Here is a 25,371-nt window from a genome sequence, read left to right on the forward strand (position 1 = left end):
CCTCTAAGGTTGTGGCACCCTAGAGGTGTATGCGAAAAGGTGGGGGAACACATGAGGCTCGTTTCTGACCCGGAGTCGGGTAGAGCAAGAGTGTTATGACCCCCCAGTAAGACTGAAGAATATGTATAGATATATACATAACGGGCATTGCCTTTGCGAACAAGGTCGCCCAAGAAGGTTGAAGAACGAGGTGCGAAATGGGAGTGGTCGTTTCCGGAAGTGTGCTGAGTTCTCTTTCCCCCCCCTACCACGTCGACTTGGCAGCCGGGGGAAAGGTCACCTGGCTTAGTCAGGTGGGCTGCGAGTCAGCGTTACCTGATGTGTTGCCCTTGAGGGCGTCTTTCACCCCCCTGGTTCCGTTGGTCTTTCGACCGCCAGGGTCGTCTGTTCCTCGGGGGTGACCAGGGCTCGCTAGGCCAAGTCCTCTCGTCGTCTTCCGACGCTAGGTCGGAGTCGCTCGACTGTTGGATGCCTAAGACTATGGCGGTGTCTTCGTACCGATTTGTCGGCCGTCCGCGTGTCTACCATGCAAGTTGCGCGTATTTCCTAATCTCTGGCATGGTGAGGTTACTCGTTCTGCAGTGCATAGTAACATCATATCTCACGTTGTCGTGGAGATTGTGCAAGAAAAGCGACTTGAAGGCATGGTCTTCTTCTAGACCTGGGGCGTTACGTCCTTGGAAGTACGCAGATCTCAAGCGCCTGAAGTAGTCTCTCGGAGACTCTAGCCTTTCCTGGGAAATGGCAAAGGCGCCGAGGGTGGCAGAAGCTGGGTCGGTGTACAGGGAGTACTCCTCCCTAAGGGCGTGACAAAGGGATGAATAGCGGTCGCGGATGCTCGGCTGGAGCATTTCAATGAAAGCGTGGACGCTTCGCGCAGTGGTTTTCCACACTAGCTTTAGCTTTTCGCGCGATGAGGGGCGCGATAGGTCGAGGAGGCAGCGATCGATCTCCCTTAGGTAGTCATCGATGCTCGAGTCGTGATTATCGGGATTGAAGCGCTCTACGTCTTTCGCCAGAGACTCAATCTGTCGAGTACGCAGGCCTCCAAGGTTGAAGGGGCCTGAGCCGTCCGAGTCGTCTGAGTCTCCATACTCGCGATGGTGGTAACGACGATCATCCTCCCTCCCTGAGGGGGATGGGGTCAGTTCTTGTCGCGCGCGTGAACTGCGTGGAGGATTGCGTTCGCCTGAGGTGGTTTTGAAGCCGCCTGGGCCGACTAGGACCTGGTGTTGGTCCTCTCTCCTCCTGGTTGGGGATGTCGCTTTCAAGAAATGCAAGGTGGTTCGGGTCTCGTGGAATGAGGGAGCCGAGACCAAGAAATGACTGGGCTGAAAGGCTCGGTAGGGGGTAGCAGTACCTACCGGGGTTGCTGGAACACCTTGAAGCGCTTTCAGTTTGTCATCACTCTCTGATGCTTTAGAGAGTTCTAGGTTGACCTCTCTGAGGTCACTGCGCAGGCTACTATTTTCTGACTGTAGGGCTCTACAGTCACGTGACAACTCCTGAACCTCTGTTCGGAGTGTCCAGATCTCGCGTTGCTGCTCGTCGCTCTGTGCCCGGGTTCGGGCAGCTTGCAGCTGCATTTTCTGATGGTAGATGAGCAGTATTTCGCCGATTACGTTCTGAATCAGGCGCTCTCTGTTACCTGCTGGGTTATTTACATAAGCCACCAGCTGCTGTAATTGCTCGTCGCATAGGACAGCAGTGTATTTTGCAAAGTACTCTCTTTCCTTTGCTGTGAGTCCGAGGACATCAGCCACCGCATCTCGTAATGCGGTGTCTTCTGGAGCTACAGCTCCAGGAATGGGGGATTTCTCGTTGCTCATTCTCTCTAATGAGCACGACTCCCAGTAGTTGTTAATTCCCTAGTGTTAGAACGGAAACTGTTAGTGTTTACGGTTCTCAGTGAAATGTCTAGTTCTGTAACTTAGGATTTCTACTGTTAGATGTTTATTACTGTCAGTGTTACGGTTCATGCAGGCGCACAGTGAAATGTCTAGCTCTGTGACTTACGTTTCTACTGTTGCTGCTCTGAGGTATCACTACTGCTTTGCAGCCAGAGGTGCAAAAATGCTAATGTGGTTTAGCACTTTGGGCCTGTGACAGCTGTGTGTAACTTCTTTGGAGGGATTTAAGAAAACAAGCAAGGTATTACAAATAAACGATCAAATCTACTACACAGCTGGCTGTTAGTTTAAGAAATGAAACGAATAATTAAACCTGGAAACGAAATAAAATTTCGAGAAGGGAATTAAAGATTAAGATTAAAAATCTGGATTTAAAATCAAAAATTTAATTACAATAAAACAAGATTTTGAAGATCAAAGCCTACCTATTTTGGGAAATAAGTTTCAGGAATTTGGATCATTCAAAAGAAGAAAAAAAATAATTTTTCGAAAAAAATAATTTTTTGGAAAATTAATTATTCAAAAATAATTATGGATTAATGTGCATATATACTGTAACAAAACTGGAATAACGTACCCTCACACGGGGCACCATTATGTTGGGATCTAAAGGAGCGTGTTTGGGTTATCAGCATTTAAGAAACTGAATTCTTGACATCAATAGAATTATTGATGTATGTAACAATTATTAATGATTATTAATATAAACGGGGCACCACCCTGCGAACAGGGACCAATAACCAAACGATAAAACTAAGTCTCATAATTAGTAGTCACTCATAATGTCAATAGTCTGCGTATGACTATACATTCAGTGACAGTGAAGGTTTTTAAGTTCGAGCACAGGCTACTACATACAGTCTTATCAAATACATATGCACAAGCAATCACAGACGACTGCTCCTGAAAGTATAACAGAGTTTATTGAATCAAAATAATAAATGATCAAATCAATTAATATTGCAACCAACAAACGTTATCATACAATTTTATATGCCTAAACTAAAGAATGAATAAAGTGGATGAGGGTGTATGTGTGTGTGTGTATGTGTATGTGTGTGTGTGGGTCTGTGGGTGAACAGGAAGGAGTCTTACAGCTACGCTAAAGACTACAAAGATGGCGGCGTCGAGTGACGCTGGCCAAAGGGGAGGGGCCTTAAGAACTACAGCTAAAAACTACAAAGATGGCGGAGTCGAGGGACCCGGACAAAATGGCAGAATGGGGCTGCTGTACGTAATTCACGTTTGCCTGGGCAGCACGTGATGTGAGGCGCTCGTTTGAACGAGGTTCCCCAGGGGTAGAACTAGGAGCTGTGTGTGTGTGTGTTTCGTGAAAGGAGGAAAGAGAAAAAAGGAGCGAGAACTCGAAGTGAATCACGCTTCGGCGTGCGATGTGGTAGGGAGCCTGAGTGCTGGTTCTATCATGCATAAATATACCGCTGTCGTCTTTGAACTGCCGGTAACTTATGCCGTGATAAACCACGCACCTCAGCTCACTCACCGAGTCGAGTTAATGAAAAGAGAACTTCCACACGGAGTGGAAGACAATGAATCAAATAAATCCCCAAAAGAAACAGTCATAGTTGATACACCAATACAGCGGAGCTTCTCTGCTCCGTAATGATTGCGTAATACCTCAATATCACGCGACAGTCTTAAACACACAAAAACACGGGAATATCAACATATAAATGAATGGCCTGAATTAAACTTACGTTAATTTAAGCTAAGCTATGCCCAAATGCCAAGAATCTTACTTGTAGATGCTTCGTTGCAACGTGGAAGTGTTTGTGGCAAAATGGTCCGTCTTCCTCGTCGGGAAGGGGGACAGGGGGGGGGGGCTGCTTGCAGCGCGGCTTTGCAGCGGCGCTGTTTCGGTCTGTCGTGGCGCAGCTCGCTCTGGAGCAAACGCAGACGTGATCTGTCCTCGCTGCAGGGAGGACAGTTTAACTTCGGCTGAGACGACGTGGTCCGTAGGTCTCCCGGTAATCATCGGTCAGGAGAGGAGCGAGGCTTCGTCGGCTCCTCTGTGCCGGTTTGTGCACAAAATAAAAAGAAGCAGAAAGCACTGAACGAATGCTGATGCAGATTCGTTATCGCGGGCTGTTTCGTCCAGCGAAATGGCTCGTGACCTGTCAGGGTTTGATGAGGGTTCGAGGGGCTCCCTCGTGGGGGGAAAGCTGGTTCTTCTGTGGCCTGGACGGGGGTGTCCGAGCGAAGAGAGCGTGGTGTGCTCCCTGTTCGACGGAGGTCGACGGGAAAAAGCTGGATTCTCTGTGGCCTGGACGGGGGGGGGGTCCGGGCGAAGAGAGCGTTTGCGTGCTCCCTAACTCAACCGAGGTCGAAGGGGGAAAGCATAGAAGTGTGAACTAAAAACAGTTTTATAGAACATCGGCTGAACCACAGGGGTCCTGGGGTCTCCTGGCCTTCGGCCAATGAGACTGCAGCGGTTACCATGGTTTTTTGGGGGGGAGGGGGAATTCACACCTGAGTGTGAAATTTCACCCAGAGGAGGCTTGTTCTCATCAAACTACAAGTCAGGATGAGACCTGTGCTTGAAACAGTGAAGGCCCGATTCTCTTTGTCCACAGCACATGTTTAAGCCATAGGCCAGAGCCCAACACTGTATTACAGTTGTATGGCAAGCGAGCCAGATCTTGATGCGTCTTCTGATTAAGTGCGTCGTGGTTGCCAAGACCACATCCACACTCATTTAACATACGGCATTTACCGTTAGGTTACATTTTATTGTCTTCCATAAACGTACTTTTATCTTTTATGTCATGTTAGCCAAGGTGGTGCTTTTTTCAGGCACCTCCGTCCTCCACCTGCAGTCACATTCTGTTTGTTATGACCAGCTAGACGTACAGGAAGATTCATTTATAGATTATAATGATGTCCTGGAAGAGCAGTTATTTTCCTTCTAAAGTGACATTCCCTATGTATCGTAAAGCCGTACAGCATGTTTGATGATGAATCAAAGCTTGTGTCATTTAAGCCAGCGTGAAATGCAGTGCTGATAGCCAAAGTTGGGGAATTCTAAAACGATGTCACAACATTCCTTCTAAATTGAACAACCTATGAGGGGAACTGTATCGCAGAATCTGACCTCTGGTCCCGTGTGTGTTGAGTTTGGATCTTTACAAGGCTGAACATGTGGGATTTAATCGACGTCCTGTCGGAAAGACGAGGAGGTAAAAAAAGGAGGAGCAGATGGTCATGAATGTCCCAGCTGTGTGTCTGACTGCAGGCTTGTGTCCATCCCTTACCGCACAGTGTGGCGGTGGTCAAATCATGACTGTTCCTTTGTGTATTGTGACCTGAGCTGCATCTCTCTCTCTCCACAGGGATCTTAGGCACAGGACGACTTGAGTTTGAGCAGTATGTGAGAGTGTGTGTGTGTGTGTGTGCAAAGATGAATGTTTGGATGTCTTGTTTTTGTGTACTATGTGTGTCTGTCTGGCTGTTACTGTCTATTGTTGTCTGTGGTGTCCTCACTGGTCCCTCTCGCTGTCCTCTCTTGTGTATGTGCGACCCCCCCCCACCCCGCCCCCCCAACCCCCCCCCCCACCTTACAGGAGATTTGGATGGCCATTGGTGGGACCATGCGTCTTGGCATAGCAGCGAGGCCTCCCCAATGTCTTTGGTGAGACATGTGGAGTCCTGCCTTGACCCCTCCCTCCCTCCCGCCCCTTAACCCCATCTCTCTCTCCCTCTCTCTGTCTCTCTCCTTCCCTCCCCCCTCCCCCTTTCTCCCAGAGTCTTTTGTCATTTCATGTTTCCTTCGTTTTATTTACACCTTTGCATGTTGTTTTTCTGTTTTTTCTTTCTGTTTTATCCCACACCTGTAGGGGACAGTCAAAGGGGAAAAAGAAAAACTATTGAGCAGACATTTATGTCCGAGCCGACACACACCTTATCTGAGAGGCAAAAGAAAATGGTGCGCTTTGGGGGACACTCATTTGAAGAGGACTTGGCATGGTGTGAACCGCAGGTTAAAGACTCGGGAGTTGATACGTGCAGTAGCACTACCCTAAACGAGGAGCATAGCCATAGTGAGAAGGTACTGAGACAATCTAGCCTGCATTTTGTTATTATTATTATTATTATTATTTATGACCTACCCATCCAGTCTTTGTTTGCTCTCTGTCACTCAGTGTACGTAGGTGAGATGTTTGTTTTTCTGGATTTTATTTGACGTTGTACAACTTGATTTCTCTTGCGATTTCGTTCCTCTTTTTCTTTTTTTCCTCCGGTTACTATTGGCTCCACCTTGCTCGGTGTTGCAAAAAACGTCTCTTTTGGGGGCACCCTCTTTGCTTGCTACTTGTACTTGCTGTTTTGCTCCCCAACCAGAAACAACACACCTTACAGTAGCTGTAAAAAAAAAAAAAAGAAGAAGAGCATTGACACACAACCTCTCTGTTTTGTCACGGCACACAGGAATGTGGGTCTCTCCTAGTCGCATGCTCGTTCTCCTCCGTATGTTGTGTCCTTGCTCTGCAGCGGTCCTGTTTAGTGCAGCAGGAACACCTTTTACTCAGGCCCGTCCCTCTCACTCTGCTGCCCCCCCCCCCCCCCACACACACACACAGCACCCAGTCCAGACCAGACAGAACCCGCCCCCTTGCCCAACTTCCCACTCACATCTGTAGCAAAAACCCAAATGACTGTTTAAGCACACAAAACAGGGAAGACTGGATTTGTTTTGCACAACAAAATTTAAAAAAATGAAAACACGTTTTTCTTTTTTCCCTTTCCACTGCGCGTCTGTGATTTCACCCTATCCATGTCTCATGGCTTTATTCTGTGCGGTGTATGTTTCATCTTTTTTTGATCTTTAAACTGGCACCTCATGGTCCACCTCATATCGTATCATAGACGACCCCCCCTCCCTCCCTCCCTCCCCCTTTTTCGCTGTCTGCTTTCCCCTCACTACTCCACTGGATGGTGGTTGTGTGTTTGTGCGGACTCCGGTGCTTCCTGCTGCGGTTTGAAGATCTGGTTTGAGGAGGAGTGTCGGGCTGCTTGCTTTACTCTGCATGGGGCGCTGCATGAAGCTCACGCCGCCCTCACACCGGCAGGTTCACACAAGCTCCTCATCAATCGTTTTTTCCATGATTAGCTTATTACACTATCCTTTAGAGTTTAAATAATTCAGCGTGTTGCTATCTAAAAAGACAAAGATCAACTGTATCGATGAGGCAACAGAGCTTGTGTGAACTTTCTTCCCTGAGTGAACACCCCCCCCCCTCCCCCCCCCCCCATGCCCCGCCCTTTTTTCACTGTGATCAGTTGTCTGCTTTGGTCTGAAGTAATCAAATTCAAGCGGATGAGTTGTTAAACAGTAGGTGTGTTGCTCTGACCTTGTAGCACCCGGTGACGTGGCAGCCGTCCAAAGATGGGGATCGCCTCATAGGGCGTATTTTACTCAACAAGCGCATGAAGGACGGAAGCGTGCCTCGAGACTCAGGAGCTCTGCTCGGCCTGAAGGTGAGCTCATCATGACTCTGTCTGAAAGGTATGATGCATACACACCCACATTGAGACACCCAACAGTTCCCACCATCATCATACTGCCAGTGTCAAAATATACACGTTTGGCATGTATGACACAAAATATGATGGCAATAGACGTCAGCTGACTTCACCCAGGAATTCTGGGTAAAGTCGATAGACCAGGTGACTGTCAGTGTTGGTGATGCTAACATACAGTATAATAACTCCTCGGCTGTGAATTCTACTATTTTGTGGCCTTTTTGATTGCATCATAGTGCTGCTCAGTGTTAATATTCTTTAAAGACTTGATTATGCTCCTGATGAATATTAATGAAGAGCGTTTGGCATTGAGCCATGTCATTTTCTGAACTCACTCACACTGAACGACTGGAATGAACTGCATTCATCAGCGCGCAGGAAACACATCAGTGTCGTCACTGCCCAAACAACTGAAACATTATTTGCACATTGCACATTGCAGTCTTTATGTCTGGAATAGCACCATCACAGTCCCCTAGGTATTTAAATCGTGTGCTTTTAGTGCTGCATAACCTCCTATAGGTCATATTCTGGCTTCACATGATTCTTTGTAGTCTTTAGTTTGTTATTGCAGTGTAGTCACTGGATTGTCCGTTGTGCAAGATGCTTTGGTTTCCCTCCCCTTTTCACTGTTGCATAAACCTGTAGGTGGTGGAAAAAAGAAATCAAGCTGAGCAGCCAAAGTCCAGAGGAGCATGCTTGGACATAAAGAGAGAGATGGGGAAAAATCATTGCTGATTGAATGAGCCTCCTGAAACGGCATGTTTGTGTCTGCTCAGTGCCTCTGTGCGTTTCTGTCCGCTCAGCAGCAGCCAACTCAACAGTCCACCAGTCAGGCTGCCAGCCTCGCCCTCTCTGTCCATCTCTCTCTCTCTGTCATCTCTCTCTCTCTCTCTCTCTCTCTCTCTCTCTCTCTCTCTCTTTGTCCATCTCTCTCTCTCTGTCATCTCTCTCTCTCTCTCTGTCCCTCTCTCTCTCTCTGTCTCTCTCTCTTTGTCCATCTCTCTCTCTCTCTCACTGTCCCTCTCTCTCTCTCTGTCTCTCTCTCTTTGTCCATCTCTCTCTCTCTCTCACTGTCCCTCTCTCTCTCTCTGTCTCTCTCTCTTTGTCCATCTCTCTCTCTCTCTCTCACTGTCCCTCTCTCTCTCTCTGTCTCTCTCTTTTTGTCCATCTCTCTCTCTCTGTCTCTCTCTCTGTCTCTCTCTCTGTCTCTCTCTTTTTGTCCATCTCTCTCTCTCACTGTCCCTCTCTCTCTCACTGTCTCTCTCTCTCTCTCACTGTCCCTCTCTCTCTCTCTCTCTCTCTCTCTCTCTCTCTCTATGTCTCCCTCTCTTTGTCCATCTCTCTCTCTCTCTGTCCATCTCTCTCTCTCTCTGTCCATCTCTCTCTCTCTCTCACTGTCCCTCTCTCTCTCTGTCTCCCTCTCTTTGTCCATCTCTCTCTCTCTGTCTCTCTCTCTGTCTCTCTCTCTCTCTCTGTTTAGAGAGGAGGGATTTTTATTCGTATGATGCCCATGTAAGCTGAGGCGAGTGGAGTACAGCAGCTCAGGACTGTACAGTACGGCTCTGGCCCACGGGACAGCACTGTCACTGTCACATTTGGGGTTTTTTTAAACGGAGATGCACTTTTACCAGTGACCCTCTCCTTAATGCTTTTATTGAGGATTCATACCTTGCAGCAAAGGCTAAACGTCAGTGCTAACCCCATCACCGCTCTGCTTCTACAGGTGGTGGGAGGCAAGATGACAGAATCTGGTAGACTTTGTGCTTTTATCACTAAAGTGAGGAAAGGAAGTCTAGCAGACACTGTTGGACACCTCAGACCAGGTACTAAAACACAAACACGCACACGCACACACTTGTATGTAGAAACTCAAACAGTGGATTTATTCAATAGGCTTTAGAGGAGCATGATGATGTGTATTACTTGCATGAAATATATCCTGCTTGACTTTGAGTGTCTCTTTTTTCCCGCAGGTGACCAGGTGCTGGAGTGGAATGGGAAGCTATTACAAGGAGCCACATTTAAAGAAGTTTACAATATCATTCTAGAATCTAAGCCTGAGCCGCAGGTGGAGCTGGTGGTCTCACGGCCTATAGGGTGAGAGCGCACCGACCCTCACCGTCACACTCTCTATATGCTCTTCACCAGACCGGTGTCATGGAGCACTAAGGGCCGGGGCATTGGAACAGACGGTCTGTGGTGTTAGGCACGAGGAATAATTCTTGCATTTGTGTTACTTATTGTGGCTTTTATCTTTAATGAATTAAGTGAAGAGGAATCAGTGTCTACCCGTCTCTTACCAGTTCAAAACCAGGATATCTTCCAGGTCCTTGACACAATGAAAAAGAATGATAAGTTGGAGAGGATGAATTTATTATTCATATTAAATGCTGTTATTCTGCCAAGGAACTAGTGCTAGTGCAACAAAAACAGGTTTGAATGTTGTGCAATGAATGCACACTTTAATAACTTTAGATGTGATTCAGTCAATCAGATAAAACAAAGGTATTGTTAAAAAATACTTCCTCACATGAATGAACAACATGCATTTCCCAAACTAAAACCAATTAAAGCAAGAACAACGCATCGCGTTGTGATCACATCACTTTACGTTGATGTTTATTTGTCAGTTACAGTCCTTCCATCGGTGTGCTCATTCAGGCCACATCACTGCCTGCGTCAGTCTGAATGACTTTGAATTGAGTTCTGTATAATATGTAGACTTGAGTTGAATGAATCTGAGAGGGAATATAGGTTTTGTTGAAGAACGAGCGGCGCTGTCTTGTTTATTCAACGCGTGTTCCTCTCTCCCTCCGACTCGGGCCTCGTATGCGACCGCACAACGCCGCCCAGCCAAATGAGAGCACGCCGCCTCGCTTGCCCGCTCTCCTCCACTTGTTTTTTCTAAGAAAGGGAAATTGTGGGAAAACAAACAGCGGCGCCTTTGCTTCCTATATTCCCTATACCTGACCTGCTTTGTGCTGCTGGGTGAATGAAGACTAATGCGGTGCTTACGGTCATTAGAGCAAGGGTGCAGTCAGCATTAGCTCAAATCGATCCTTTCCATCCCCTCCCTCTCTTTTGTCTCGCACGCTCGGGCTCACACACACTCTCTTCTCTTTCCAGAGATATTCCAAGGATACCAGACAGCACACATGCACAACTGGAATCAAGTGAGTCTTGAGAAGCTTTAGCTCATTTCATTTCCCCGTTTTATTCTGTTATTCAGCCTCGAAACATCAAGTGAATGAAATGTCTTGCTTCTGTCACTCTGCCTCTCTGTCTCTCTCGTGGCATGCTTTCTTGCCCTCTTTCTGTCTCTCTTCTCGTCTGTGTCTCTCTATCGTCCTAACTACCCCCCCCCCCCCTCATATCACTAAAACCACAAACTACGAACGGGCATCACCGCTGATTAATCTGACTGCGTCGTCTCTGGCCCTGTCAGGTTCGAGTTCTTTTGAGTCTCAGAAGATGGATCGCCCGTCCATCTCCGTCACGTCCCCCATGAGTCCCAGCATGCTGAGGGACGCCCCCCAGTACCTGTCAGGACAGCTCTCAGTAAGCGACCTCAGCATGACTGTATGTGAAGTCCTCTGGTAGATATTGGTTTGACCACTGTTGGAAACTTATGAGTAAGATGGGTCATTACGTTCACATGACGACATTTTGACATGTACTACTAAACTCACATTTATAATGCAATGCAACCTTCAAACCACTGGGCTGCCGGGAACAGCTTCTCTCACTCCGCCTGCTCAGCTGGCCCTTTACCAACCCAGCACCGGGTTGTAGATCAGGTTACTGTGTGTCTTGTCCATTATCGAGTGTAAAAACCCTCCTGGGGTAAATTGGGTAAAGGGCTGCATTAAAGCAAGAGATGAATCAACTCTCAAATTTAGCGTCCAGCAGGGAAGTAGCTTCAGCATCTAGGTAACACCTCCAGGACATTGATATTTAAAATGAATAGCTGGGTTTAAGGCTGATACCACGGCCAATCTTCACAATCATTTCTGAGTATTTTCAGCTGATTTCAGTTGCTGCAGTGGACTGTAGAATAAGGTGACTCACAATAATACCTTTAACACTGCGTCAACCAATTAAAAACAAGCACTGAATTCTTCTTATGGTCCACATTTCTATGAGGCGACTGACCGGGGAATTCAAAAACAAGTGATCAGTGAAACAGTTCAGTTCACTGAATTAACCTTGTGAGTTCTTCACGGTGATATTTTTGGTTAAATTGTCTGTCGGGACAACGAGGGTTGTAACGTCACTGTGACGCACGCCTTGAAGCAGAGGATGAAAGGTCCAGAGCAGAGAAGAGATGTGATCGGGAGGCAATGATAATTACCAAGGGCCCGTGAGAACAGAGCAGAGAAGCTCAGGGACAAGTGATCAGAAAAAATGAAAATAGCTATGAACCCACCGGCCTAAATGGCCCATCTGAAACTACAAACTTCTGTTGTTGTTGTTGTTTAGAGTGTATTGTACGTTTTTGTCAGTAATTTATGGGATTTTGGTTTTATTGCATTTTCTTTTCTGTTCTTTTTCTTTTTTTGCTGTTTAATTTTGCTTATCCAGAGCCAAAGCCTTAGTAGAAGAACAACGCCTTTTGCCCCTAGGGTCCAGGTAATGGGCCCCGTCTGAAGGGCACAATCTCTCTTTGGTCTTTGCTCATTGACTGTTGACTGGCTGACTTTCTGTTTCCATACAAAAATGCATTCGCGGGGAAATGGCAGCTTCAAGTTTCCCTCAGTGCAGTGCATTGTGTCATTCTTTTCAATTTGATTTACGATGAGTGTTACTCTCTCATTTTAACCCGTCACCTCATTCCTCCTAGGTTATGCATGCCGGACTAATCCGCACAGCTTTACAGAGACACTCTTCCGTTGCCTGATTTGACACCAGTAATTGACCGCGACCTCGTGTCGTACATCTCTGTATCTTTGGCAATGCGGAAGGGCGTCTCCCTGAACTTCCTCAGGACAACGGACTTGTGTTGTTTTCTGTTTCAAGTGACATGAACCCAGTCCTGGTTAACCCTGCACTCATCTACAAGAGCTATGTTCATTAGCAGCTTGTGCTGGATGGGTCTGCAGATTCATGTTGCAGTGAAAAGATACCAAGTTCACCATCCTGTGTTTGAAACAAACGTTTCTTTTCCAGATGAGAGTTTAAGCAAATTGTACCTCCCAAATGGCAAACTGAACAAAGCTTTGAAAGTGCTCCTTTGCTCCGAAGGTCCTCTTTAATATCACTGAGCCTTTTCTCCTGACTTTGGTTAATAACACGCAGCATACTCACTTTGTGTGAATCTATATTCTTCATTCAGGTAGCATGCAGGTTAACACTCCTACTGTGACACTAACGGTGTGTTGTTTTACCTAAAAGTACCTTCAAGAAGCTCTGAAGGATATTGTCAGTATGCATAGAGCATGCAGGTGAGATTTTTCAAATTTAGAGGAGTCTGAAGACGACATGACATTTGAACGGAGGTCAATAAGTGTTTTATTTATGTGTGTGCGTGTTAATGTATGCACTTTTGGAAAAGCTTGTATGTTTCAGTGAATTGGTTATTTGAAGTACACATTGTAAAGTCACACAGTTTGTATACTTGAGTTCTTTACGATGAACCAAGTGTTATCACTCATAATATAATCTACATGCTTCCAAGGGGAATCTTTTCAGAGATATTGTATCATTCACAGGTAGAACACTGTGCTCATACTTTGCGGTATCTGGTGTTTTGGTGGGCTACACTATCGAGACTACTTGGTACAATTTGTTTTCCCATAAGCCCTCTGCTGTCTGTTTTTGCATACATGAAATCTACTGACTCGAATGCTCTTTCTTGCGTTGCTGCACGTATCGCTGGTAGTTGATTTTGAAATGGCAGACCCTTCCCACAATCATATTTTTAAAGAAGTATGGACAGAAGCTTAGAAGTTTTATTTCTCATTGCATCTACTTTCTGTGAGGCCTCAGTTGGAGTTTTTTCTTCTTCTAAGTGTCTTCTGTTGGAGTCCATACTTCCCTTTTAGTGTGAACTGTCTTCGATTCCTGCCGCAACAGCATGATTGATTTCTCTATATCGATGCCCATTAAATATCCGAGAGACCATTATTAGAGGCAGCGTCATCACTGGTAGACGGTCTCATTTCAACAGAGCACACTGTTCATTTTAGAGCATGTTGCCTTCAGCATTTCACTCCAATTCACTCCAGTGGAAATGACATCCGGGCCAAATGCATTCACTTCCATTCGATGAGATTTATTCATCCCTGCGGGGGAAGTTTTTAATGACCAACATAAACACATTCATTTTACAACACTTATCATAATAGGAAAAAAACAACACAAAGATATGTTTTAGCACCGTGCACAAAAACACATCTTTCCATTAAAGGAGGGTCTCTCTAACCATCAAAACTAAAATATCATAAATACATTTTTAGCATCATCATACCATATTAACACTGATACAGTAAGTCCATGTTTTATGAGCACTTAAAGAGATAGGGCTGACTTGTTTAAAAGGGGTCGTATGAGGTATTTATCCACAGTCAGTGGATCACTTACTGTACATGGCGGTCAGCAAGGCCCCACTTTGAAGAGACAGTCAGGAGCTGGTGCGGCTACTCCTGTCTGTTTACCCAAACTGGGGGGGTGAAGTACAACATCTACTGTAGGTACACTGACTATGGAATTAACTCATACAACCCCGCTTCAAATAATCTGAACTGTCTCTTTAAACTGATAAATTGTGCCGACCAAGCATGTGACTTGACATCATCTTAGCAGGGAGACATATTCCTCCTCTTCCTCAAAGGGTAAATACAGGAGAAGACTCGATGCTGCAGCCGAAAACTGTCGGCTCGAATGAGAGATAGGTCTCAATAAAAGAAGACACAAATGCTCCTGTAGTAGCTATACTTCTAATTTGATGCAGTTGTCTTCTCCTGCATTAGTCCCTCTGTGTGTTTTTATTGCTGTTGTCCCCGATCAGTCCCTCAGCAGGCTGTCTCTGCTCTGCCCCTGCAGGTCAAACTGTGGTATGACAAAGTGGGCCATCAGCTAATTGTCACCATCCTGGGCGCCAAAGACCTGCCAGCCAGGGAAGACGGCCGGCCCAGGAACCCTTACGTCAAAATCTACTTCCTCCCTGATAGAAGGTAAGAGTAGAAACAGTTACCATTTTACCCTCCCCACTCATTTAACATCACTTCAATTCACTCCGTCCAGGAGGTTATTGGACACTAGTGGGCCAAACCCATTATATATCTTAGAAAATGGATTCTGTGTTAGAGTGGATTTTTTTTGGAACACTGTCACAAGGTCATGTATCAATGTTTTTTATCCGTTAGCATCAGGAAAGCCTGTAGGGATATAAGTGGATGTGTCTGACTGCTTTGTTGGTCGCTCAGTGCAGTTTCTTTCTCATGCACTGATAGAATGCAGGAAGTGGACATGTTCCTCACTTTGCCATCTCATTGCCATCATCAGCATGCCACGGTGATGTGCTGTGTCATGTTGTTGATCTGTTGTATTCGTGGCTCTTCCCTATCATGGTTGTAAATAAAAACAGTTTGAATTATTGTTCCTCCAGCGACAAAAGCAAGAGGAGAACAAAAACGGTAAAGAAATCCTTAGAGCCCAAATGGAACCAGACCTTTATGTATTCGCCGGTGCACCGGCGGGAGTTTCGGGAGCGCATGCTGGAGATCACATTGTGGGACCAAGCCAGGGTGAGGGAGGAGGAGAGCGAATTCCTGGGAGAGGTAAGAAAACCAAACCCCACCCATCAGGGACACTCACTGACAGTAGCTCAGCGAATCCGCTCGAATGGAGTCAAGCCCTTGATAAAGCTCTTACAAGGTTGTGGTGGTCCAGTCCTTGTGCAACACGGACAATGAGCTTTGGTGTTTTTATTTACTGTGTAAAACTGTTAAATAAAGAGGGAAGGGGTTGTTTTGGATTGACGCTGACTGTAAGAGGTCTATGAGTATTGTGACACAAGTGCGTATTGCTGTAATTCCATCGTTAAGAAAACAATGATGTTAGTTTGCGACCATTTGCAGTGAAGCCATTTTTGACCGTGGACTTTTCTTTTTTTCCCCTCTGGCAGATCCTTATTGAGCTTGAGACGGCTCTTCTGGACGACGAGCCGCACTGGTACAAGCTACAAACCCACGACGTGTCCTCCATCCCACTCCCACGTGCCTCCCCGAACACACAGCGCAGGCAGCTCCATGGAGAGAGTCCAACGCGGCGGCTCCAGAGTGCGTAACCCCTCTGTCACTGACACTGACTGTCATTTTGTTCGCACTGCCTGTATGTACATGGGCAGGATTCCTTCCTTCTTTTCTACCGTGACACGGCAGTGTTAGTTTACCAGTATAAGTAAGAAGTTAGGCACACAATGTGAATTCATTTACACACAAAAGCATGTTCCAAAGTTCAGCTGAAGCATATGTGGCACCTCGGCACTCGTCTGAGTAGGTTGATCCGAGGTGATTTTCCAAAGTTGCAGTCTTTTTAACAACAAAATTCCCTCTTTTTCTTTGTTGAGACGACCAACATTGTTATTGTCACGGTACTTAGCAGAGCTGGCATGCAAAGAACATCACGGTTACAAGACGGCCAGCGAGTAGTGGTCATGTAGCCAAGATCAGGATCAAATCAAGATAGACTTCAATGGTTCCAAATTATTTTTGTATGGTGAATGATGAAGTTCTTGATGTAGATCTCATTTCTCGTTAGGGGCGGCCGTGGCTCACTGGGTAGAGAGGGTTGTCCGGCAACCGCAAGGTCGGTGGTTCGATCCTTGGCTGCTACGTGTCCTGTGCCGAAGTGTCCCTGATCAAGACACTGAACCCCTAACTGCTCCCCGGGCGCTTCTCAGCTGCCCACTGCTCCCAATAAGCTAGAGATGGGTTAAATGCAGAGGAAAAATGTGTAAATGTATATGACAATAAACTTAAACTTATTTACACATTAGGGTCCACATACAGTAAACCTCATACAGGTTTGCTGTTCCTGCTTTAGTTAACTAAGGCTTTATTAACCGATGTAGTTGATGTGGATGCTGTGTTTGTCGGGCATGTCACATCAACTTTACTGCGTCTGCTTTTACAGATTCATACAACTCAGGTTTTGACCACTTGCCTTTCCTCTGTAATGCATTATTTTGGTCGTTACCAACATTTCCCCTTTTAAGAATGCACAAAATGCTTTGGGCAAACTCTGCAGCCCATTCTACTTTGCTTGTGCTTGTGTGACTTGAACGTTTTCTTGATCATGGGAGACATTAGATGATGCTGGTGCCATACTTAAAACAGTGGTGGTGTCTTACGTTAGAGAAACGGGAAAAGTTGATGATCTTTATGCCCAATACGTTATTTAGCCGGCGTCGTATTTTCTCTTACTGAACCCCAGAAATAGCTCATCGTGTGGCTCTTCTCTCACCATTCTCTGAGCAGTCAGTGGTGAACGTGCTTCACCCGGCTGTACTGTAGTCCGCGTTACGCAGCACTGCTTCACTGTGCTGCTCCTGTCACACCCCCCACCAGGGTGATTTTCTGGCCGTTTGTGTAAGTGTGAGGTGAAAGAGCTGACAGCTGTAAAAAGTCTACAGCCAACTGAGATGAGAGGTTTGGAGCGGCGCTGCCAGAGTGCAGTACTTGTCATTGTCATTTCTGATAGAGCACACGAGTCCGAATGATTTAAGTTGACTGAACGGTGAAGGCTGTGTGTGTGTGTGTGTGTGTGTGTGTGTGTGTGTGTGTGTGTGTGTGTGTGTGTGTGTGTGTGTGTGTGTGTGTGTGTGTGTGTGTGTGTGTGTGTGTGTGTGTGTGTGTGTGTGTGTGTGTGTTGGGGGGCTTCAGGGAGGGGTTCATACTTTAAAGAGAGGGGACAGGGAAGGGCAATAAGGCTCCCGGGTAAGATGAAGAAATAGCTGTCACGCCACATCACTTCTCCCACCGTCACATGCAAATTGAATGATTGAATGTATTACCTCAAAGTGCCACAGTTCAGATGAAGACAGATCTACTGTTTTTGTTGTTGTTGGGGTGGATCAGTGAAATGTGGCGTTATTTGTTACAGCTGATGCGTAATTTGACATAAGTCATCCGAAGCGCTCTCCTACGGGACCGTTTGTCGTCGTTGTGGGGTGGGATGACGGGTGCACTTCTTAGGGTAAATAAATGAACGAGGGAATGAAGATGTCTCTTGTATTTTCCAATGTTTCTCTCTGTCTCTTTATCTCGAAGGATCCCAGAGGATAAGTGACAGCGAGATCTCAGACTACGATTGTGAAGATGGTGTTGGGGTAATAACAGGTAATATATTCTGCTCATATTAACAAGACTCATGAGTGCATGACAGTGCATGGCAATGGATTCTGAAAAAGCTAAATGAGCCAGTGTGTAGGTAAAGTGGCAACATCGTTTGAAATGTTTATCGGGCTGTTTCACCAGGCCGTATTATATTTTTCAATTTTATTTCAACCTCACCACCTACATGCCCACCATCCGTCAAATGCCTCCTTGGCCCGAACAGCTTACAGCACTGTTATATATCACATCAGCAGGGTGAAATGCTGCAGCACAGCGAGGGAGCACTGAGATTCTGTCTGCCTCTGCACTGCTAGTTGCTGTTCTGCTGTGCTCACCGAGGCTCCAGCAGCACGCCCACGCTGCACATTAGAAGAGGAGAAGCTCTGCTCTGCTGTTTGCAGCCAGAGAGCCAGAGAAAAAAACGGCAAAAAAGAAAGACTGAAAGGTCCTTGATATTTGCCCACACACGATATCAACCTTGAAGGAAACCGCGCTGAAAGCGGCAGCAAAACATAGACTTGCTTTTGTTTTCTCATGCAAAAGTTAGTAATGCAGTATGGTCTTTGTGGCAGGGCCACAGAGACAAAGAGAGGGAAAGAACCTGAGACATAGAGGAGAGAATAGATTCAGTAGCTGTCAGACACACAGACAGCATCGGCCTGGACTCGCTGATGATACTGTAGCTGAGGGAAATCCCCCTCCAGCCCAGCCTCTTTAACATTCTCATCAGGCCCGCACTGCCTCACCATGCCAGCCAGTCACCTTCACTTCATTCACAGTGAAGGGAATACCCCTTCATTCAGCCTCCTCTTTACACAGGCTCCACCACATCTCAGGCGACACTGCAGCATTAAAGGGACAGTTCACCCCCAAAACCAATAGCACATGTTTTTCCTCTTACCTGTCGGGCTATTTATCAATCGAGACTGTCTTGGTGTGAGTTGCCTAGCTTCGGAGATAGAGATGTCTGCTTTCTCTCTTCATATAATATGACTATATGGCACTCAGGTCGTGGTGCTTGAAGCGCAAAAGAAATCATGACCGAGTTACTCAAGATAATCCACAGACCTCGTTGGGAGCAGTCTCATGTCGGAACTATTTTCTTTCTACCGAACTACACCCGCTAACCGAATCAGCGCGCAGAAGGAAGTGTTTTTTGGGGTGAACTGTCCCTTTATTCTGCTGACAACTAACTGCGGTAAACTAACTACCCGGCTTCTAGTTGTCCGGTCCATTCAGTATATCAGAGGTGAACTGTCACAGGTACTGCTTATGTCTTTCAAAGTATAACTCCTGTCATTGGACTCTTTTGATGGAGTTTTAGAAGTGAAGTCACATGTTTAATATTTTGTACAGTACAATTAGATTTGCTTTGACCCTCAGTCCCGCCCCTACTGTCCTTCTGCTCCCATGCAGCCCGCTCCTCTTGTTCAATGCTGTTAATCCTCAGTGAAGGTTCTCCTCTTTAGATGTGCTGAACAGACGGGCTGTACTCATGCGTCAGGCAGCCTGTCAAGAGGAAGAATAGATGTATTTGGGCTCTGCATGGTGTTCAATTGCTCTGCAATTCCTTTTTAAATCTAATCTGCATCATGATGAAGAGGAGATATTGTTAATTTCTTCTCCTTTTTAACTTTTGTTTTTTAGGATTGGTGTACAAATGGTCAGAAATTATCAGAATTTCAGACTTGGTTCACTTGCGATGAAGATGAATGACTGAGTTTGAATATTTGAATCTGTCTGTGTGGTCAACTTTCAGTCAAACTTCCTCTAGTGAAGGTCAACATAACATGATCTCAAATCTTTCCTACCTTTCCTTCTTTTCCAACGTTTGATCCAAGGTTTTCCTGAACTCATTTTAATGTGCTATACACTCGATTGAATATCAATCAAGTTTAATAGTGCTCAGCATTGACCGTAACCGTGGCTGCAAGCCACGTCTGATTATCGGTTAATGAACTCTTTCAAGTTCAATGGACCAATCAGCCTCAATGTTTCATTTTTTTTAAGGTTTTTTTTTCATGCACAATGTTAACACAGCAGATGAATTCCACCTATATTGAAACTTAGACCTAGTTTTTTGGAATATAGAGGCTCAGCATAATGAAAAAAGAAAAGCTGTGCCTCTGCAGATTAGCATCTTAGCACACCTTTTATAAAGTTTGGTCCGTTATTAAAGGCTGGGGTTAAACTGTGTCTGCATCATTCGCTGCCTTCATTTTTCATGATCAAATGCAGCACATTTAGCCATATCACTCGCTCAGAAATACAGAAAATTCACAATGTGTTAAAGGGAAATTAGCACAGAAAGTTTCTGAAAAAACAACAACACCCTCTTCATCTTGTCCCTCCATCCCTCCCTTCCTCTATCTGCTCTTGTCTTCCCAGACTACCGGCCGAATGGCAGAGACTTCCAGAGCTCCACGCTGTCCGTCCCTGAGCAGGTGATGTCGTCTAACCACTGCTCTCGGTCGGCTGATATTAACCGGGCGCGGTCGCGCTCCCCCAGCGTTCCCCCACCCTCCAGGTAACTACTGGGCTGGATTTCTGGGTGGAAACTCTCCGTTTTGTTTTTGTATTTCACACCCTGTTGAAACCCTTTTAGCCTTCATTTCCTTTAAGGGATCCATAGGGTTCAGGGACTGAATGCCACGTCATTAGCCCCACGTGTATGAATGATGCAGTGTTTCTCGCGTTACTCTGAATGCCTCACATAAACATGAGGCGATGTGCCCCTCCCCCCCCTTGGCTAGTAGGGGTCAGAGTGTGGTGTGTAAACTACATGAGGGGTGATCCGGTCCACTTCTGTCACACAGCAGAAGTCTGGACCCAGCCTTTGACCTTAGGCCTTCTCAGTACAGCTCTTCCACTAGAGTGGACCACCACAGTGTGTCCGAAGATAACTACTCACCTGACAGGTACACACTCACGCGCTCCAGCTTACACTTGTGTCCAGTGGATGCATGCACATATGCGGGCATGCATGGAGCAGATGCTGACAAACACAAGTGGGGGCTGGTGAGCAGAAATGCAGGGAGGTGTTTATGCACGCATACACTTGATGCACGACGCCGTCTGCCTTTAACTCTCTGGGAACTGATGTTGTGTGTGGGTGCTTTTAATCTCTCTTGTATTCCTGCTTTTAGAGAGCAACTTTCTCCATTCCTTGGAAATAATTGAGCATAATATTTTTAAATCCGATACAAAAGCGCGGATTCAAATAAATTGTATCACAGTTAAAATCCTACATGAACGCCAGACTGTACCACTGCACCACGTAAGAGGAGTAATTAACAAATGGGTATTTTCCATCTTATATCAAGCATGCAGGAAACAGTCCAGGGCTTCAAATGCTGCATACAGCATGCATCATTTGCATGTACCTCGCTATCTTTATGGAAAAGGTGATCGAGGGGAAGTGGTCAGTTATCCCCCATCAGCACTTTTTTTCTGTGAGGGTTGGAAAATGTTGCTCCAAGAGTCCAATCGCAGCCTTGGCAGTGCCGTTCCGCAGCTACTTTCCCCCGTCCAATTAAGTTTATTTGATATTTCTGAGGCTTGGCCTAAATCAGTGTCAGACGCAGAAAATGCACTTATCTAAATTGTCTGGGACAGTGCTCACTTGAGTGTATTTCAGCTGCTTTAATTAACAGTGGCCGGTTATTTATTATAAACAGTTTAAAATGACACAGGAAATGAGTCACAGAGAATTTGGAAATATACCAGAACTCCGACAACATGAAAAAGAAAAATCTTGTTTTTGCAAATGTCTCCCATGTATTTTCCTACTTTTTGAAATGTTGTGTCTGTAAAAGAAGGATTCTGATGTAATGTGCATGGTCTTAAGTTTTTTTTTGCCATGCAGTAGAAGTAACACCAAGCAGGTTTAGGTGCCTGGACTTTGCTTCTCCGCTCTTCCCTCCCTGAATGCTGCCGGTGTGCTCGGTGTACCGCTTTCATCTGTCGGTGTGGTAAAGCTGAGGAAGACATCTTCTCAGCATCTCTCATCTTCCTCGCCTGTTTTTCCCCCCTCTTTGAAACCGTCACGTCAACCTTTCCTATGAGCTTTCTCACTCTCTTTACGTCGTTATTTCTTTGAGAAATCTCTCTCCTCCGTTTCCTCACACCTCCATCTGTCTGCCTATGATTCTGTGTCTCTCCTTTCCTCCTCCTCCTCTGCGCCATCTCAGATCCATCTCTGTCTTCTCTCCTCCCTCCATGTGGTCGCAGCCATTTTCTCACCCTACCTCGAACCAGACATACTCAGCCTATTGATGATCCTCAAAACGACCCCAGGTAGACTTTTACCTGAGCATGCATGAAGCCCCATCTCAACCCCTTTCTTTTCTTTGAGGAAGTCTTTCATTTGGGCGTTGAACACATGGCACTGACACGATGGCATGTCTTCAATCACTGTAGTCAATGCACAACATGTTTTTGGATGCGCTGAAGTGGATGCTTCATGTTATCTGGCCATTGTCAGTGACATCAGCGTTGTGTTAAGTATATATTTCCTCTGCAAAAGATCAAATATATATATACATTCTGTGTGTGTGTGGTACAGTACATTGAGAAAATGCGTGACCGTACACTTCATCCATCCGGTGTCAGCATTGCTTATTCTCTCTTTTCATCACCTCAGTCATTCTCATGGAAACATTCCTCTCGTTTGCCATGTGAGCAAGTGTGACCACCAAAGAGTGACTACGGCAATACTGAACATGGATAAGTGTTGGTTGGTTGTGAAGTTTTGTCCAGCAGAGGTAGTGTTAGAATTCAGCCTTATATGTAATCACTGTGGATCTGTGTTCTAGGCATGTTTTCAGGCAGAGAACAGTATGCAATGGGGAAAAAAATGGTGTACTCTAAGTTGTCTTCCCTTGCAGTTTATTTTGTTTTTTATGTTGCTTCCCCTTTTGACGGAGAAAGAAATTAAATTCTGACCAGCTCTTGATATTTTCCCGCCAGCCGCAACCATCGCGTGTACCCAATCTGCCGAGAGGAAGCAGTCAGGTTACTGCGTTCCACTAGGATGGCCCGCGCCTATTCTGAGGGCGCCTACTCCTCCGACTATGACTACGAGAGGTATTGACATGCGCTGCCGCTGCATCCGTGCATCCGCCATCTTGTGGTCCCCTCAAGTTGTCCCTCGTCCGTCTTTGATTTATCCGTGGTCGTACATGTGATGGCAGAAAATGATATCCTGTCTCGATATCCGTTTTTTTGCTAAACGCGTCATCACAGCTCTGAAGTTGCGTAGATGTGAAACGGTAATACACAACTGCCTCTGTATGTCGAGGCCTCAGAGCTATTTGTGTTGCTGACGCCGGCTCTATGTCTCCTGGTTGTTGGGTTAATTGCTGGGCAGCCACCTTACTGTCTATTCGTTGATGTCCTTGTTTATGTACCCATGTACATTATGCCAACAGCAGTATGTTGCTCAGTGGTGTGTGTCAATTTTAGTGTTGTCCTTTATTTTGACATGCTATTGGCAGCTGCGTATCGCTCACCTATACAATGGCATCTCTGATGCATTGCTCTGGGCTGCACAGTAGTTTTGTCAATTCCGTGTTTTGCCCTTTGGCTTCTAGTGTCTGGCCGTTCCAAGCAACCATAGAAAGGCCTGCTGACACCCATCCATCCACCCCCAGGACCCACGCCAGCATCCTGATGCACCAATAAAAAGACCCCCACAGAGAAACGCTGTAAATGACTCTACTTTTCTCTGTCTTCAATCTTTCGCCTGCTGCCATCTGGCTTTCAGTCAGGAATAACGTGACGTTTCTTCTATTTCTCTGCGCTCCAAGAGGAAAAAAAGTGATGAGTCCTCAGAACCCAGCCCGAGAGCCTGACTGACTTTATTAAAGTGTCACAAAGTTTCCCTGAGGCCCGGCTTGGCTCGACTTCAGGCTCAGCCTACAGCCCAGATAGCCATTAACGAGAGCCCTCCATCTTCTTCTCTCTCTCTGCCTTTCTTTTTGTCTGAGCGGACAGAGAAATGAAAGTGGCCAGCATCTCGGTCTTATCCACAGAGGAGTAGAATAGATTTCCCTCCTCTCTTCATGCAGATACAGTTTGTTGCTGTCTGCAGCCTGGCAGAGTAAAATCAACACTGAGAACTGAAAAGAAATGAGGACAGAGTAAAGAAACAGAAGGCAAATGGAAGAGGAGACAAAGATGAGCAGCGGAGAGCGTTGGTAGAGTCTAAGCCTTTTGGCAAGTGTCTTAGGTCAGGTGATTTCCCCTCAGAACATGAGAAAATGTGTTTTACGGTTCTGTTTAAGTGCGTCGCCCCAGGGTCTACCTTGAGTGGGACAAAGCCTGCAGCGTGTACACATTAAAAAAGCGGCTTTTCCAAGTACAGAAACGAATGTTTTGGACTCTGTTTGAATCCAGTGAGAACGTAGTGAGCGGTGCTATTCCAAAGTGCAGTCTGTCGTCGCTACATCCATCAAATTACACCTCAAGTTTGATTTGCAACAGACATAACCTTCACATTACCCATAAATCCTTGGCCATAACAAGCTCACGATGTGAATCCACTGATGATTATGTTGACCATCACTGTGAATGACTGCAGATGAAGAATGTTAAAGGCTACTTAAGGTCGCTGACTGATGGGCCTTTGCTTTGCTGTTGGAGACAAAAAGGACATCTCCTCTACTGGACAATGTTTCATACTGCAAAAGGCTGTAGACACTACAAGACTATGACAAGATTGACTTTTTAATTCAAATTCAAATGACTCCAAAGTGAAAGAAAATCTTCCATATTCCAAGAAAAAATTAACAAAGTTACAATTTAGAAAGAAATCTTTTGGTGTCTATCAGCCTTTTTACTAGCAGCTCCCAGCTATTTGTATCTTCAGGACACCAACATGTCTCCTGTGCTTTAGGATAAGAATGGTGAAATGGTTCAGTTAAATACTGCTTGTTTTATTAATCATAAAAACTGTTGAAATGCAACTGTTGAAAGACTTAAGATTTACCAATATAACTTTCACAGTTTCACCAACAGTGTGCATGCTCTTAACGTCTCTGAATTCTAGGTGGAATATTTCCTTCACTTTTTTTGACATGTGCAGTGTGATGCAATTTTATGAAAATGATTTTATCTTGCTATTTTCTCTCTGCAAAGTGAAATAATATCCATGTCAATGATCTCGTTTCCTGGTTGAGAAACCTCACCTGCTTCTTTCCTCCAGCTCTTCAGACCAACGAGATTTTGCCTTCATCCTCACTGTGCCAAAAATACTGACCGTGGATGTGCATTTTTCAGGAGATAACAGATATGACAAGCCAAAAGCAATGTAAAGATGCACTTCACTTGTCCCTCACACCTCACTCTACCTCAAACAGACCGTAAATGAACAGTCACTCACCACCTATAGCAGCACATGGTCCCTGCCACCGACCTGAGGACCTCACTCTTAATTCACTACAGGACCCATCGGACACACAGGGTGCACCGAGCCCTTTTGACATTTTACTGATTGCAACAACAAAAAAACAACTGGTATGTTACTGAAACACATGCATTTTGGATGAGTTTTGAGGGTGCTGCAAATTTCTCCAATTGCCCTC

At 45.7% G+C, this 25,371-nt stretch overlaps 1 protein-coding gene across 1 annotated transcript in view; it reads left to right on the forward strand.

Moving 5' to 3' along the window:
* The window catches only part of rims2a (regulating synaptic membrane exocytosis 2a), a gene marked incomplete at its 5' end in the record, with an annotated part of 131,941 nt that overhangs the window by 66,878 nt on the left and 39,692 nt on the right, over positions 1 to 25,371 (forward strand). The window contains 13 exon segments of the mRNA XM_079275630.1: positions 5,762 to 5,973; positions 7,284 to 7,403; positions 9,175 to 9,274; positions 9,425 to 9,548; positions 10,578 to 10,624; positions 10,897 to 11,009; positions 12,033 to 12,080; positions 14,493 to 14,623; positions 15,058 to 15,229; positions 15,577 to 15,730; positions 17,675 to 17,791; positions 20,177 to 20,315; positions 22,757 to 22,873. Of these exon segments, the coding sequence (XP_079131756.1) occupies positions 5,762 to 5,973; positions 7,284 to 7,403; positions 9,175 to 9,274; positions 9,425 to 9,548; positions 10,578 to 10,624; positions 10,897 to 11,009; positions 12,033 to 12,080; positions 14,493 to 14,623; positions 15,058 to 15,229; positions 15,577 to 15,730; positions 17,675 to 17,791; positions 20,177 to 20,315; positions 22,757 to 22,873 (1,594 nt within the window).

The sequence above is a fragment of the Melanostigma gelatinosum genome (genome assembly GCF_949748355.1).
Source record: "Melanostigma gelatinosum genome assembly, chromosome: 9".
Classification (NCBI taxonomy): domain Eukaryota; kingdom Metazoa; phylum Chordata; class Actinopteri; order Perciformes; family Zoarcidae; genus Melanostigma; species Melanostigma gelatinosum.